Source organism: Nematolebias whitei, chromosome 18, assembly GCF_014905685.2.
Source record: "Nematolebias whitei isolate Nwh7 chromosome 18, NemWhi1, whole genome shotgun sequence".
Taxonomy (NCBI): Eukaryota; Metazoa; Chordata; class Actinopteri; order Cyprinodontiformes; family Rivulidae; genus Nematolebias; species Nematolebias whitei.
This window is the reverse complement of record NC_056515.1, coordinates 37,943,728-37,959,671: the sequence shown is the minus strand read 5'-3', so window position 1 is coordinate 37,959,671 and position 15,944 is coordinate 37,943,728. Positions and strand designations below refer to the sequence as shown.

The 15,944-nt window shown below is 43.6% G+C and overlaps 1 protein-coding gene across 2 annotated transcripts in view; it reads right to left on the bottom strand.

Annotated features, from left to right (window-relative positions):
- grin1a (glutamate receptor, ionotropic, N-methyl D-aspartate 1a) overlaps positions 1–15,944 on the bottom strand; it is a 47,839-nt gene that overhangs the window by 6,475 nt on the left and 25,420 nt on the right. The window contains exons 13-20 of one of the 2 annotated variants that reach the window (XM_037691786.1): positions 15,423–15,541; positions 14,992–15,104; positions 14,235–14,383; positions 13,988–14,145; positions 13,324–13,485; positions 12,921–13,030; positions 12,408–12,553; positions 2,933–3,043 (exon numbers count right to left, since the gene is read on the bottom strand). In XM_037691786.1, the coding sequence (XP_037547714.1) occupies positions 2,933–3,043; positions 12,408–12,553; positions 12,921–13,030; positions 13,324–13,485; positions 13,988–14,145; positions 14,235–14,383; positions 14,992–15,104; positions 15,423–15,541 (1,068 nt within the window). The remainder of the gene's footprint in view (positions 1–2,932; positions 3,044–12,407; positions 12,554–12,920; positions 13,031–13,323; positions 13,486–13,987; positions 14,146–14,234; positions 14,384–14,991; positions 15,105–15,422; positions 15,542–15,944) is intronic. The other variant, XM_037691785.1, reaches the window with a different exon arrangement.

The following is a 15,944-nucleotide window of genomic DNA, read 5'->3' as shown; positions in this document are numbered from 1 at the left end:
CTCTCATAAACTGCAACCAAAAACTTCCAAGTTTAGAGTAGTTTTAAAATTACCAGAGTTTCCAATAATGGTCAGTCAGGTCTTCTGGACAGTTTCTTTTTGTGGAAAGACGTTTCGCCCTCTATCCAGAGGGCTTCATCAGTCCGAGGAGTTCCAAGTAAACAGTTTTGCCCACTAAGCAGCACACTCCTTTAGTGGACCAACCAGTTTGCTGGTGATAAGATGGTTTCTGGGGGCTGTCCTGTCCCCCCGTCGACTCCTCCCAGGCAGGCAGCCAAAGTGGTTCAAGACATCAAAGTTCATGCTCAATCATCCAGGTACAAAATCCAACAATGGTCTTTCTGGTCATCTGAAAAGTTTTTTTGGAAAGACGTTTCGCCCTCTATCCAGAGGGCTTCATCAGTGCGAGGAGTCCCAAATAAACCATTTTCCCCACTAAGCAGTAGTGTTTCCCCCCTAGATAACTTGCCATAGCGGGGCGCTCATCTCGTCCGTGATTTTTTGGGGGACAGAGACTCGTCCTACACTGTGCAGTGCGCTGTTTAAACCAACAGTTTTAGGGGGGGGGGGGGGGACACAGGGACAGTCGTGCGCTGTTTGCACTGACAGTTTTAGAGCAGGGTGTGTGAGAGGAGACAGACACATCTCAGCCGCGCGCTGTCTGAACAGACAGTTGTTTTTATTTTGGATGGGGGGGGTCGGCGGGGGGAGAGAGACGCACATCTGAGCCGTGCGCTGTTTGTTCTGACAGTTTTTGAGTGGCGGGGGTGCGTTCAGCGTGAGGGTTCAACATGAAGCGGCTGCCTTTAGCTTTTTAGCTAGTGCACCTGCATTGCGAGCTGCTAGTTTAGCGCTACGTCAGTGCCGACAGGTGGTGGGGGTTGGGGTTCAGTAGACGGGGCGCTCGATTCTGTTGACGGGGCGGGGCGCCCCGCTTTTATAATGGTAGGGGAAACGCACTCCTTTAGTGGACCAATCAGTGATAACAGCAAACTGGTTTGGTGGTCATAAACAGTTTACTTGGGACGTCTCAGAGTGATGAAGTCCTCCGGATAGAGGGCAAAACGTCTTTCCACAAAAAAAGAAACTGTCCAGATGACCCGACTGACCATTATTGGATTTTGTACCTGGATGATCGAGCATGAACTTTGATTACCAGACTTTTTTTTGCTTAGATTAGCCGTTAGCTCGTCAGCCTTAAATAGCGTAGTGCTGTCTGGAGTGTTTCCTGCTGGACTGTCACAATGTTTACGCTAAAATAAACATTTGATACAACACTGACAGCAGTGTAAAGTTGTATAAATTACTATTCAAGAACTGGTTTTAAAATGTTGATATTAGGGTTGTTTTAAGACAACCGGAGTCCATTTTGTTTGTGTTTTAGCTCCGATTAGCAATTAGCTTGTCAGTCTGGTCAGAATTAAACTCGTTTCCCCAAACTGAGTGTTCAAAGTGTCATCTTCAACAGGTAACCCTTACACAGAACCACACTCCAAAACACCTGAACTATTACTCTAAAGAATTGTTTTTCCTCCACCGAGGCTCCGAAAACAACATCCAACAAAAACGGCTACAATGACTGTCTGCTGACAACAAAAAAGATCAAATCTAAAGAGTTAAGTTTGTTAGCGTCAGCGCACAAGAAGCCATAAAAAGAACAACACAAGGAAAAAATGACAGGAAATCAAATAAAACTAATTTTCTTGGCAACATTCTAGCTAAAAGTAGCTGCCATAGCCCTTGAGACATCCAAAACACGACACTTTCTGAGCAAAACAACAGAAAATCATGTTTTAAAAGAGATTTGGTCTGAATCACTGCAGGTCACTGCTTTGTCATGCTTGTTCAGTATCTCAAAAAGCTGATGTTTTTAACCCAACTGGAAAAAAGAAATGCACTTTCGTTGTGCTGCAACAAAAGTGTGAAGCAAAATAGTTGAAATCGTCCCAAACGGTTGTTTTTCTGCTCGCCCTGTTAGAGCGGGAGTCTAAGACTTCACACAGTTTCTTGCCCAATAAAATCAATAATTCAAACGTAACGGAGGACTGTCGTCATCACCTGAAAATACACCCTGAAAGAGGCATGCACAGTTCAGACCACAAGGACGCTGGAAATTAAACGAGAATTATGACAAAGGAAACATGACAAAGCAAAAAAGTAAAACTTATTAATAGAAATCCATGAGTGGAATCCTGAAATAGACATGTTGGTAAGTCAGACAACAAGCCGGCAGTTCTTCTGACGAGGACTTGGCCGTCACGACTACCTTGAGAATGGATTTGGAAACGAAAAGGTACACGACACCACTGCATGCTTGTTGAAGCAAAAACAAACTGAGGAAGTGCAGGACTGGTGCAAAAAATACGATGGGGGTCAAGCAGTAAAAACAACAGCACGTGATCAAGAATACGCACTCACGTACGGCACACACACACCACAACGCCACCACCGCCAAAAGAGGGATAAAAAGCACGACTACCGGAATTTACGTCCAAACCAGAGGCGGGAAGGAAGTGCAGCCCAAGACAAAACATCACTGGCAGAGTGCTTGCTTTTGTCACCCCAAACTCTTCCAATACCTCCCCCCCACTTTCCAAAAAAAAAAAAAAAAAAAAACTGGGACATTTCCCCAAATTCAGGACCCAGCACCTGAACTAGGCTGGCCTGACCGGTCCTGCACCTCTAGGACCTAAAGGAGCTACAAACCCTACATGGTGATGGTTGAGCGATGGTGAAGGGACAGACACTTGGCAGAGGTCGCGCCAGAGCCGCGTAGAAATGAGTGAGCTGGACATGGGACTCTTTCGTGGTCAGATATGGGGATGTATGCAGAGAGGACAGGGAAAAAAGGAGAAAACTAGAGACAGAGGAAGAGGAGAAAAAAGAGGAGGAGGAATATACAAGGGAAGTTGTTGCTTCTTCGTCTCCTTACCGTGTCTTTGGAGGACCTACGTCTCTTGATGCTGGAGGCCAGGGTGGCACTGATGGACCTAAAAGAGGCTTTCTGTTTGGGGTCGGGCTCTGCTCTACCACTTTTCCTATCCTAAAATGAATATATGTAGAAACATTATTTGTGCTCTATGGCCGGGGCGACGACTGGGCCGTCAGTCTCGCCCAGTTTCTCTACCCACCACCAAAACCACCAGCACCCATTCCCCCCCCGTCAAATAGCATTACCTTATTCTTTATTGTCTAAATGTTTGGAGGGAGCTTCTAAAAAAACAAAAACTACATCATTTGAAAAAAGCAAAGAGTGAGAAAGAAAGGAATAAAGCTTGCCGAGTGTGGAAATAGTCTGTTCGGTCTGGTATGAGGGTGTTCGGCTAGTTTTTATGTAGCATCGTCACACTCTGACTGCACAAGATGGCACAGTAGTCCTCTAGAAATGTGCTGACACATTCACTCAGCCCCTGGAAATGCACTGGAATGAGTGATGACGGCTAAACATGTCCGTGGGTGTGATACGTTACTGTTGCCTGAAAAAAACGTTTTATGCTAAATATCGCTCCAAGCCATAGGGCAGACATTCTTGAGAATGGTGTTCTGGGGAAAGGTTTTGGACTATTAATATCTTACTTGTTGCAGAAACCTCTTTGAAAGACCTCAGTTTGTAGAAATGGAGTATATTTGTCTAACTGGAACGATGAACTATAGGTTGGTTAGCAAATACAAAGTGTATTGCTGCCGTCTTAAAATATGTCTAATGTCGATTTTATAAATCTTTACACTTCCATCACTTCTTATTGCACCGCCATTCCAGAAGCATCATTACTGTAGGCCTGTCAAGATAACAAATTTTTCTGGGCGATTAATTGTCTCAGAAATTATTGAGATAAACAATAATGTTGTTTGAAATTTGACAATGATTAGTAATTATTGTCAAGTTTAAGAAGAAACGTTGGTTAATTTTTGTGTGTAGTACCTTTTTTTAACCAGTGGATGGCAGTATAACACTATGAACGAAAGGATAGCCAGTGAGGGAGCGAGCAGCGTGTCTCTTTAAAAAAAATGGGAGAGAGGCCCCTTGACGTGACATGGGCTGTCTCTCTTCGGTTTTCAAAATGGCGGACGCTCGGTGCGGTTTGAGCTCTTTAGCATAGCATTTGTCACAAAAAGCTTTTAATAAAAATTTAAAAATCAGTAAACAAGTTCTCGGCTTCTTTTTGTAGAGAAAAACAACTTTTTAGAAGAAGGCACGAGTTTCAACCGTGAATTTTGGAGCTTCGACAAAATGGAGGTTGTTTCCCCGAGATAGGCCTGTTAGCTTAGCTTCTAGCTTAGCTGCTTTTAACGATCCAAAAAAAACGCAATTTTGTACGTTAAAACAGATTTTAAAGAGAAAGAGAGGGGTCAGTGAAGAACACCGGCGTTGAGCCTTTTTGTCATCCTGTGTCTTCAGTAGAAAAAGAGACAAAGAAACGATAAAGTCTATAAATAAAAATGAGGTGGATAATTTTCATTTATCCTGCGATTAATTGATTTCTTGTTTATCGCGACAGGCCTACATTACCATAATTTCCAGATTAAAGCGCTACAACTAGCTGATGTTAGCACTGTTGCAAATAGTCATAGCATTCAATGCAGCCTGTATATCACTGTGGTAGAGTAAATGGAGACTCAAAATGGTGAGAAACATGAGACAATGAGCCATTTTTCCATTTCAGACTCAGTATATTTTCGATTGTTTACCATCGAGTGACCAACAAGCCACGCAGCTGTATCTTGAGTGACCATTGTTTGAAAATTATGGCTTATTTTGTGTGCACAGCTTGGTAAACTGCATTCCTGTGCATATTATTTTGAGGATAGACAAGATTCAGACCAGTTTTTTAAAGAAATATTTATCTTAAGTGTGGTTAGAGCTGGTTATTTGCTTCTAATGTATTTCTGTCAGAGGAGCGCTAACATAAACGTGTTAAAATGCAGCTCTAAAGCTCTTGAGACAGGTTGGAGACGCCCATGACCCAATTCAGGAAGGTTCAAAAGGCTCACGATGACTTTGTGATGATCTCCAGAAAAAAGCAGTTCCACAAAGTCTTTGAACAAGTTCAAAGCTCAAGCGTCAGGGCTGCACGCTTCTGCAACGTATGCAAAGGATGTTGAGAATCCTGTGAAAGTCACAAGACGTTCTGGAGTCATTTAGGAGACTCCCACATAAATTTTGTTAACAAGTCAGCCCAGTACGATCACTTTGGCAAACATGATGAATTAGTGTTTGCATGAACTGTTTAAAAACTTTTGAGACCAGTCAGTTCACTTTGGTCTGGACCCTTCCAGGACTAAAGGTGTCAGTAGGTGTAAAACTTGGACAGTTGGATCAAACTAGCTGTTGGCTCATAAATCTGGTCAGACGACTACGAATCACAAAGATATTCAAGAGTCACGGGAGCAGAGCAATGTGGTGGTAAGTATTACTCCTTCAAATATATTATCCATCCATCTATTCATTATCTGTCACTTGTTCTAGAGTCAGGTTCTGGGTGTTGCAGCTTGAGCAAGAAGGTCCAGACATCTCTTCCAGCTCTTCTTTGACAACACTAAGGTGTTCCCAGGCCAGCTGAGAGACATAGTCTTTCCAGTGTGTCCTGGGTCTTCCTCGGGATCTCCTCCCAGTTGGACATGCATGGAACACGTCACTAGGGAGGAACCCATGGGGCATCCATACCATGCCTGAACCACCTCAACTGGCTCCTCTGGATGTGGAGGAGCAGCGACTCTACTCAGTCTCTGCAGAACAACTTCTCACTCGATCTCTAAGGGGGGAGTCCAGCTACCCTGCAGAGGAAACCCGTTTCCAGGATCTCGTTCTTTCTGTCTCTACCCAGAATTCGTGACCATGGGTGAGAGTAGGAACAGAGACTAAATGGTAAACAGGGAGCTTCACCACAACTGACCGGCACAGAGTCCACAATACTGCAACAATTGCACCGATCCATTGTCGAGCTCACGCTCCGATCTTTTCTCACTCGTGAACAAAATCCAAAGATGCGTAAATCCCTCCATTTAAAACAGCACCTCACCCCCAACTTGGAGAGAGCAATCCATTATTTTCTGACTAAGGACTATGGCCTCAGATTTGGAGGTTCTGATCCTGATCCTCAGCAACAAACTTTATAACGTTGCTGATCTAGTTGAAGAAATAGCACCACCACGCAGCCGTGCTCCCATGACCGTTTCTTTGTTGCACTCCGAACGTCTGGTTTTGGTCTCGTTACGATTGTGGGACTCGTGTATTAAACTTGACTTCTCCAAACCGAGGTCACCTCAAAAAGCTGCAGTACCTACAACAGGTAAGATACTGTTTACAACCTTTCCATAGAACCACGCTTTTAAAAAACTGAACTACAGCTACAGTCTACTCTTTGCTAGATTTAGACACCTTGTAAACGGTGCCTGTCCAAGGAAAAGTGGAAAAGAAAAAGAGGCTGTCGTTACTAGTTTGGTGCCCTCCCTCCCCCCACACCATTGGAGCGCCCCACAGCTACTCTCACAATAACTTACTGCGTGATCTGTGTGCAGAAAAGAACAAAAAAAATAAAAAATAATAACTCATATTAAGGTATTCTTACATCCTGAGTCTCTAGAGAGGAAGAGGGCTGCATAGAGGGGGAAGAAAAGAAAAATAAAATAAATTTCCATCCACCTGATCAATACTTTAAAGATCCTTATGCAAAACCAAAAAAAAAACCAAAAAAAAAAGAGGGCAGATATTTATGAAATATAGAATAAAAACTTAGCAAAGCAAACATCCACATCCAAAGCCAGGCAGGTATAAAAATCGAGAAGCTACAGTGTCACTCAAGTGCATATCAAAGAGGGGAAACAAGAGCGACACAAGTCGGTCACTGAAGCCCATTTAGAGTCATTATACCATAAATGAGCGGTATAATGGAAATTCACCCCACACACAAGGGAATGTGATGGAGTATGGTGTAAGAGAAAAAGAACGGAGGTGGAATGGGTGCCCTCGCTTGGATTTAAGTGCCAAAAAAAATAAAAGAGAAAATGTTTGCAATCCTGCTTCCTTCCTAGATGGGTGTTGATAAAAGAATATGTGGTGGACAGCAGAGCAGCATCGGGGGAGGCCCTTGAGGTGGGCAGGGCAGTGTGGTGTGAATTTCATCATGCCAAAATGTTTTATGAATGAAAGGAGGGGTGTGAAAAAAGGAAACATAGAATAATAATTAAAACATAAAACAAACAGCATGACAGATTGATCCTGGCCAGCACTGGCCCCGCAGTACATCCTCTTTCATCAGGTCACATGACTTGGCTCTCTCAGGGCACATTTGTACCCCCGTCACCCCCCCAGCCAAACCAGCACTTCTCTCTCAACCCCTGACGTCTCATCAGGTGGCAAAGCAGGTACAGATGAGAGTGATGGGTGCGTGACATTATTAGATTTATACTGAGAAAGTGTTTTTTTTCCTGTTGGAAGATGACATCTCGTGTTAGTAAATGAATTTTACTGCAGCCTGTTTGTATTTGTTCAGAAAAAAAAACAACAACAAACAAAAATAAATCAATGCTGAGGTGATGTCAGCTCCCGTTTCTATTCCCCGCACGTCTGAGGCTGCAGGGGCGCAGCCTGGCCGCTTGGAGCCCTGATGAGGTGCTGCGTGCGCTCAGTCCCGGCCATGCTGGGCATGCTGAACCGTCGGATGAAGCGAACGATGGGGGACTCGCACACAATGGACAGTTACCGCCTGCTTCGGCGCCACTCCGTCATTACCGTCACACAGGCGGGCCTCTGAGCCTTTGGTCATTTCAACATTAAAGCAGTTTTAGTTTTGTTCAGAGCGTGCACCTCTGAGTAACATGTTCAAGGAGGGGGAGCTGAACGCTGGATGAGGGGAGCTGGACGATGTAAATCTTTACCACGTAGATATAAGCAACAATACAACACACTGATGAATAATTTTAGACAAACTTTGTGTTTTCAGAACATTTCTGTTCATTTAAAGGTGTGGATCTGCCTTTTTAATGTAGTGGAGCAGTTATGTGCGTCATTACGTTACCTGCATCAGATGGTGGCTTTCTTATGGAGATTAGATAAAAGAGAACAGCTGAGGTCATTGATGGAGGTAGTTTGTTTTCTGCTGTTTGTAACTTCCATATGAAAATTATTGTTTCTGAAGAAAAATGTAAGATGATATAAAAGTGAAAAGTTCAGGGGCACCACAAAGAGTGGCAGATGTACCTTGTATAAATTTGTTTAACCTCCCCCCACACACATTACAGGTGTAATTTCTAACACGAACCCGGGTTGGACCATAATAATGTGCTTAATGTGTGGGCCGAGCTGGTGTCAGGCTGTTGATCGCGTCAGCGAAAGCGCGGCTGACGATCCATGTCTATGGAAACATGCCTTGCCTATGCCACCGCCATATGACCGCGCGCGGACTGGACTTGAAAGAGGTAAAAAAAAGTTCAGTTAAGCTTCGGATGGGACAGAAATAAGCGACCAGCATGGATGAAGCCAATTGATACGAAATGGATGTTCATTCAGCCGCTGCACTCAGCGGACGCGCGCGGCCGACGACCCAAACAGGCGAGATCACAAACTATCCGACATGTCAGAGCATGGTCCATGTCTGAATAATGCAGAATGCAGACAGAAGCAGGGATTTAATGAGCTTTGACTGCCACGAAAGGACAAACACCCCCTCAGCCGCGCACGTCCGCCAACCATCAACAACTATATAAGCAGCTCGGAAATGATGGCTACGGGCTGGGGACGAGTCGGGTCGGATTTTTTGGGCCCGAATGCAACTCTACCCCTCATCCACAATTTGTTAGCAAAATTTCTCATAAACATCTGGATGCATTTTAAAAGTAATCACTGAATCAACATCTAGAAATGATTAACAATTAGCGTCAAGCTGATTCAAAATGGCCACTGCAGCTGACCGACCAAAGCTAACACAAAAAAAAGCTACAGCTTCATCAGTTTTGGAGGTACTTAGCTAAAACTGAACGTGGTAGTAGCTGAGAGTCACGCCCAAGTCATACCTTGAGAACTAACAGATCGAGCAAGATTTGTTATTTTATTAACCATTTCCTATCAGCGTCAACTGTGTTTGTTTGCATTTATTAAACATAAATTAAGAAGTTTACATCTTAATAGTAATGAAATTAAAGCCACAGCTACGTACTAAAGATTTACATCGTTTCGGCACTAAAACCAAATATTTTAGCTGCTTAAAGAGCATCTTAGTGCGTTACCTGATCACTTTCAAGCCTTTTTAAAGGATCTGAAAGCAGCAGCCGGTGGTTTGTCAATGAACTCGTAGTTTGAGAGGGTTTGGTATTATTCAGCGTTTTGCACAGATTAGTCAGGCGTGCACGTTCTCTGAAGTTACATTCGTGTTTGAAGGCAGTCCTCCAGTGCTGAGTCTACAATAATGCAGTATGAGCACATAATTACGCACAACAAACATACAAGCAGTCAACGCAATGCCAGCACTGACACTGCAGGTTTGATTGCAGGACTAAGGAAGGAGGAGCGCACGCAGACTGTGATCTCAGTAATGAATTTGTGGCCTACATAACCAAGTTGTCATTTTCACTTGATGGAAATTAGATCATGGAGGAGTAATCGGTGCGCTCAGACAGATTTCGGAATAACATTCATGCGGGACTAATTGAATTAGCTGGACTCTGGGTTCCCTCGGCGCTTCTTCCGCGGGATGTCGTTGCGATTAATGTGTGTCTGTTTTGCTTTTGCTCTGCGGTGACGGTCAGCGAGCAACACGAGCCATCTTTGTTCGCCCAGGCGGAGAACACGATCATCGCTAACGCGGCTCTAAATACCAATGTTCTGCAGGCAGTTTGGTGCGTCTCTCTCCTTCCTCAGCGATGCCACCCTGCATGCGTTCGTCTGCCGCATGTGTCTGAGCATCGTACATCCATATGAGGACGCTCACAACAGTTAGTCGTCAGTGTGATGGTAGACGGCATAAGAAGGACACTGGTTTGCTGACAGGCACTTGTGATTTTTATACTGTACCTTTCGGCGGCCCTGCTGCCTCGTTTAAAGCAGCAGAACCAACTGCCAGGGCCACATCGCAATGTGATCTGAGGAAAACCTGTCCCTCCAAGCAATGCAATCAGGGTTTGGGTAACGCGTTGGGAAAAGGAGCTGATTGCACTGATTGCGTTGGAGTACTGGGGCAAATGGTCCCTGATTGGCTGAGCAGAGAACGTTCTCACTAATGCTCGATTATTGCTGAAATCTGTTCACTCAAATAAATAAAAAAACATCAAATTTACTTCAAGAGGTATAATAATATGAAAGACTCTTAACCGCAATTCAAATTTCAGGGTTTAAAAGAGTTTAGACTTAAGCAGATTTAAATATAAGATTTTCAGCTTTCTTCCAAGTAGAGCCAAAATAAAAGCACGGACGTTCTCCTCAACTGACACAAGCGTATATTCTGAAGGTTGATGCTGCACCAAAATTAAAATGAGGATTTTTCTAACCCTTGCAGTGTGTTGGAAACCACAATATTTAAAAAACTCAGTCCTACAGGGGCAAATTTTAGTAAAATATCTGATATTTTTTATATATTTTTTGCTTTCTAACACCAAAATGTAATAATATGTGAATTAGAGCAGGTTTACGTGAAACTGGGTCGTGATACAATGCAGTATATGTGGGAACAAAATAGAAGGGAAGCTTAAAGGTGTAAGAAACTAACTAAAGCTCTGGCAGAGTGCAATGAAACACGCAGGGTTAAAACCAACCCAAACCCAACCCTGCTGAGTTGGACTGTTGGGTTATCAGTACTGGGCAGTGCTGCACAAAAGAGCTAAGACCCCCAGAGAGGTCATTTAATTTTCCACATCAATTATTAATTCAGCATTTGATGCAAAATTATTTTAGAGGAAACTTTTATTTTACATTTTTTCTTTAGATCTGGTAACACTGATATTGGGTCAAGTTTTTGACTGAAAAATATGGTTAAAATGACTAATTTGTTAAATTAGAGCTACTAAAAAGTTGAATTAAAAATCAATACTTGCAGTCTGGATAAGACAGCTCCAACTTGGTTTGCTGCTAGCTAGCTGGCGCTAACTGCTATTAGTTTAATTATTAAATTTACATATATTATTTATTAACTGCTATTAGACTAACATGCATGTTAGGCTGCCTTCAGGCCTCCCTTGCAAAAGAGGTCTGTGATCTCAGTGGGATTTGTCTGGTTAAATAAAGGTTAATAATAATAAATAGTATCAAACAACTAATGTTTGAAAACCAAACTCACTGCCTGGTGCAAACTAAAGTTGTTAAAACCAACCAGGCTCTGCGTCTTCTTACAAGTTGTTTTTGCCATATACTCACGAGTCACGACATCATAAAGCAGAAGTTCAGTCGGGTCCTAACTGGTCAACTTATGGCCTAAAACGGATGTCTCATCTACGACAACAACTAGGTCAAACCTTTTCACCCAACTAAGAAGTTTCATCTGAAGCATAAAAATAAATTAACATTTTTTTGTTTAATTTGTGGAAAATGAACGCCAAACTAATCCTGTTAAGCGTGAACTTTCACAACAAAGTCAAACTCTAATTGAATCCATTTTAGAAATCTGCTTTTTTTTTAAAATTTTTTTTTATTTGAGTGAACGAAAGAAAGGTGGTGCTCCAGTTGCTACTAACATGCAACTTTAACATCTTACGAGTCTGTGCTTCAAGCGCCATCCTGTGCAATTTGTTGCACTTTAAAGTTACGGTATCCTGAAAGACAGTGGGAGGATCACAAGTGTACGACTGTGCCAAGGCATTGATTTTACTCTTTATGCTCTATTTGGCAGTTGCATGGCTGCAAAAGCAAATAAAAGGTCAATGATGACATGATTAATGTGTCAACTCTGCTGTAATCATTGCTGCTGCTGTTTTTGAAAGGATTCCCACTAGACGTTTGGTTATCTTGGTGGCATCATATGACCTTATGAAGCATCTACCAGTACAGCAGCTATAACTACTTCATCATGCTATGGGCAACAGTGGTGAAAATCAATATCCATCATAAGAGAGGGGGACTTATTTTTATTTAGTTTCTAACAGCAAGCGGTGACATTGGGGTGAAAATGGCTCTGCCACACACTAAAGAGAAGATTCTAGTCACCGCTTGGCTTCCAGAGGCCTCCTTACTTTCCTGCAGGCACACAAACAAGAGATATGGATGCAGTTGGCCTCTGGAAAATGTTAAGACCCTCAAAATGGCCACTCAAGATGCCTTGGCCTCAGAAACCTCCGTCCCTCCTGTATTACTGAAAAGCGAACGTTCCCAGAAACAATGGGAGGTAGACGATCATCTCAATAGAGGCTTTGCTTGCTCCCTTGCACCCCCCGTTTTTGCCCCTGCACCCCAGATGTGACCAGGCAAAGAGTATCGTTCCTACCTGCAAGTTCTTCCTCCAAACGTTGACGGCCGCAAAGGCCAGCTGCATCTGCTTCCTGCGGGCGTCTTTATGGCGCTTATAAGCGATTTCGATAAAGATGAGGAAGATTCCTGCTGCGATGCCACCAGCCACCAGCATGAAGACCCCTGTTGGGGAGGGACAGACGGGACAAGGAGAGGAAAAGACAGAGATGTGGGCAGCCAATCTAGAATCGCGCCGCTCCCACCAAGCAGGACCGTTCGTTATGCTCAGTGGTCGCATCTGTTTTCTTAACCAGCTCCTACTGCTGACAGTGGCTGTAAACATTATATCAATAATAAAATTTAAAAAACACGACTGCACAAAATCACAGCACATGATAGTCTAGGTCATATTTCCACAGAGAACCAATGTTGACACTGAAACAACGATTCTGCAAAGGTATTGGACAAAAAAGAGCTACAGTACCTTACCACTGCAGTTTTTGTCCAATCACTTTTAACGCTTTTATTCCCTATGCCATAAGGACCATACCTGCCATGTTTTCAAAGGTGAGTGTGGCTGGGGCATTGCTCCGTGAGTCACACTCCTGGTATCTCACCCAGGTTTTATCTAGGTCTTCCATGAAGCCATTCTCATGAGAACTGCAAGGGGTTGGGGGTGATGGAGAGAGAGGTGACAAAGTTACATATGTGCCCTTCAGAACATTTGAGCCGCCTACTCCCAGATAGCAACACAAATGAAGGAGGAACAGGTAGACCAACAGACGTAAACATGACAGACAAACATGGCTGGAAGGGGAGACACATATAGAGATGCGACATAAGCCAATGTCTTTAGACGTCTGTAAATGGTCAGAAGACCATAAAATCATAATGAAAAACAAAACAACAAAAAAAGAAGTCATACGAGAAATGCAGCCTCCGCTGGGACAGACCTGAGAATGGCCAGGGACACATTCTGTTTCCAGGGGCTGTCCTTGCGCATGCCTATGCCAAAGCCCGAACGGAAAAACAGCTCTCCCGTGGTCACCAGGTCGCACTTCTGCGAGGCTTCAAACTCCAGCACCGCAGAGTCCCAGATGAAAGCATGCAGCTTGCTGTGGGGGAGGGAGGGAGGGGAAGGAGGGGGTTACGATGCAACAGTACAATGATTTACAAACACATTTACGGCTTCCAACCTTCTCTTTCTCGCACACCAAATCATGCGTGTCATTTCAGCGTTTACCAGCAGTCTCTATGGCCCCAAATGAAATCCAGTGCCAGATGGGTGAGCGTGCGTCCCCCACTGGATTCCACAAATTTCAGAGATGTTCATCTGGGTAAAACCTGAAAAAGGGTGCTCCTAGACTCAGCGTTAGCTCAACCTCCACTCGTGTCAGTGCTTGCTGACACATCCACATCTGCTGCTAACCCTGGAAAACTGTCTTGATCGGGCAATGGACCTGAATCAGAGTGAACATTGCAGTAAGTCCTGCCACTTCCACCTGGTTCAAACGTCCATGTCCCCACCCCACCTCCCAACAATCTGAATTGGTCCTAGTCTACGTCTAGCAGCCAGCCGACTCGTGTTCCGGTCGGCCAGGCCTGGCCGAGACTCACTTGTCACGCACGGCCTGGATAGCCTCGGCGGCACTCTCATAGTTGTGCTTCTCCATGTGGCGATACATAGTACTAAGCTCCACCTGTCGCCGGAAGTAGATGTCCACGGAGCTTTGCTTTACCGTGGCGTAGATGAATTTGTCAGATGGGTTTCTCAACTGCAGGTAAAAAAGGATAACGAGCAGACAGCTAAACAAAAGTTTTGTAGGTAGGATGTAGCAATATGCTTGGCTGTTGCATCACCCACCCTTGGGTCGTTGATGCCGGTGATGCGCTCCTCAGGCCGGTCCAACACCAAGAAGGCAGCCAGGTTGGCAGTATAGGAAGCCACAATGATCATAGCAAAACCAGCCCACACCATGCCCAGGATTCTCGCTGAGAAGCTGCGTGGTGCACCTATGTAGTAAGTTCAAGTTGAGTTTTCAGCTAAACAAATGACCAGTTCAACTGTGGGTTGATGTTTTTAATTAGACAAAACCCCACTGCTTGCGTTACCGTTACCTCTCTGCCATTAATTTGAAGTCACCATAGTTAGTGGGTCAAATATTCTTCTATGAAGCAAAACACCTCTTCAAGAATTCAATGCACCATTAACTGTCGCCTTTAGGTAAAGAGACACAAAGTCGCTATGCTCAGAATAACCATTAAATGAGCCATCTGGCTCTCAAGCTTTTTAAAGTATAACTCACAACAACCAACATCAAAAGACCTATGACCCAAGTTTATTTGGTTGAAGTAATCAAACATTGTTAATGAGCTAATGAAACTAGGACATCATGATGGCACAAACTATATAAAAAAGTTATTTCTGTCCACATACAACTATCCTATTTATCTCTCTCAAGCAAAAGCAACAACTAGGTTTTAAAATGCAAACTTTACAAAAGCCTGTCTGTAAAAATTACGATTTGAAAAAGTAAGGAATCAATGCTGCTATCCCAACAGGAACACTGCCAGACAGGCATATTTAGTTTTTTCTAGAGGCGTGGGATACTTTGTCTCACCTTCTCCTATTCCAGAGTTCAGCAACACCCCCCAGGAGAACCACATAGCAGACGACAAGGTGAGGGCATCTTCTTCTTCCTCTTCACTGTTTACTTTAAATCTCCCAAATGGACTAAAGAGAAGAAAATGGAAGGGTTGCAAAGATAAAATTAACTCAGAACCCACAAAGGGATGAAACCCGGGTCAAAGAGGGAAACTGAACATGAGTGAGCGAAGCAAGACAAAGACAAACTCCTGACAAAAGGAAACAGGCTAAAGACGACAGCACAGGGACAGAGCAGTGGGATGATCGGAGCCAATCTTCACCTCGGTCTGCCACGTTGTCCACAATGAGGGAAGATCTGCAGTGCTCAGGAGTGTATGTACACACACACACACACTGTGAATACAAATCTAAACACATATATGGACAAACGGGTCCTCCTTGTACCTGAACCGGTCTAGAAGGTAAAGCATCACCGCCACCACATGCACCGAAAGACCCACCAACAGCCACAATGTGCTTTGGAACGGTTGCATAAATGAGTCCAGCGTACTTCGAGGGATTTCCTAAAAACACATACATCGCAGACGGTTATAATTTACTGACAAATAGACTGTCCTAGATTTTAAAATAAAAAAAAGAGGTGCTAGTTTGAATCCTCAACCCTAAGGCTTCAGCAAATTTTACACCTTCTCAATTTTACCCAAGACATCTGACTGTAAAGCTCACATAGTTGCTAATTACGCTCTTTGGAGATGCTATTAGCATTTTGATAAACAGTAGTTTTGTTTCTGATGACAGTGACAAAGTGAAAAACATTCAAATTTTTAGGAAAGTTTTGAGTTTGACATGTAGATAGTAATTCACTTGTTTGGTCTTGAGCAAAGAAGCTGTTAGCTTCACTCGGTGTTGTTGTTAGCTGAACTCAGAGTCGCTGTTAGCTTAACTCAGAGTGGATGTTAGCTGAAC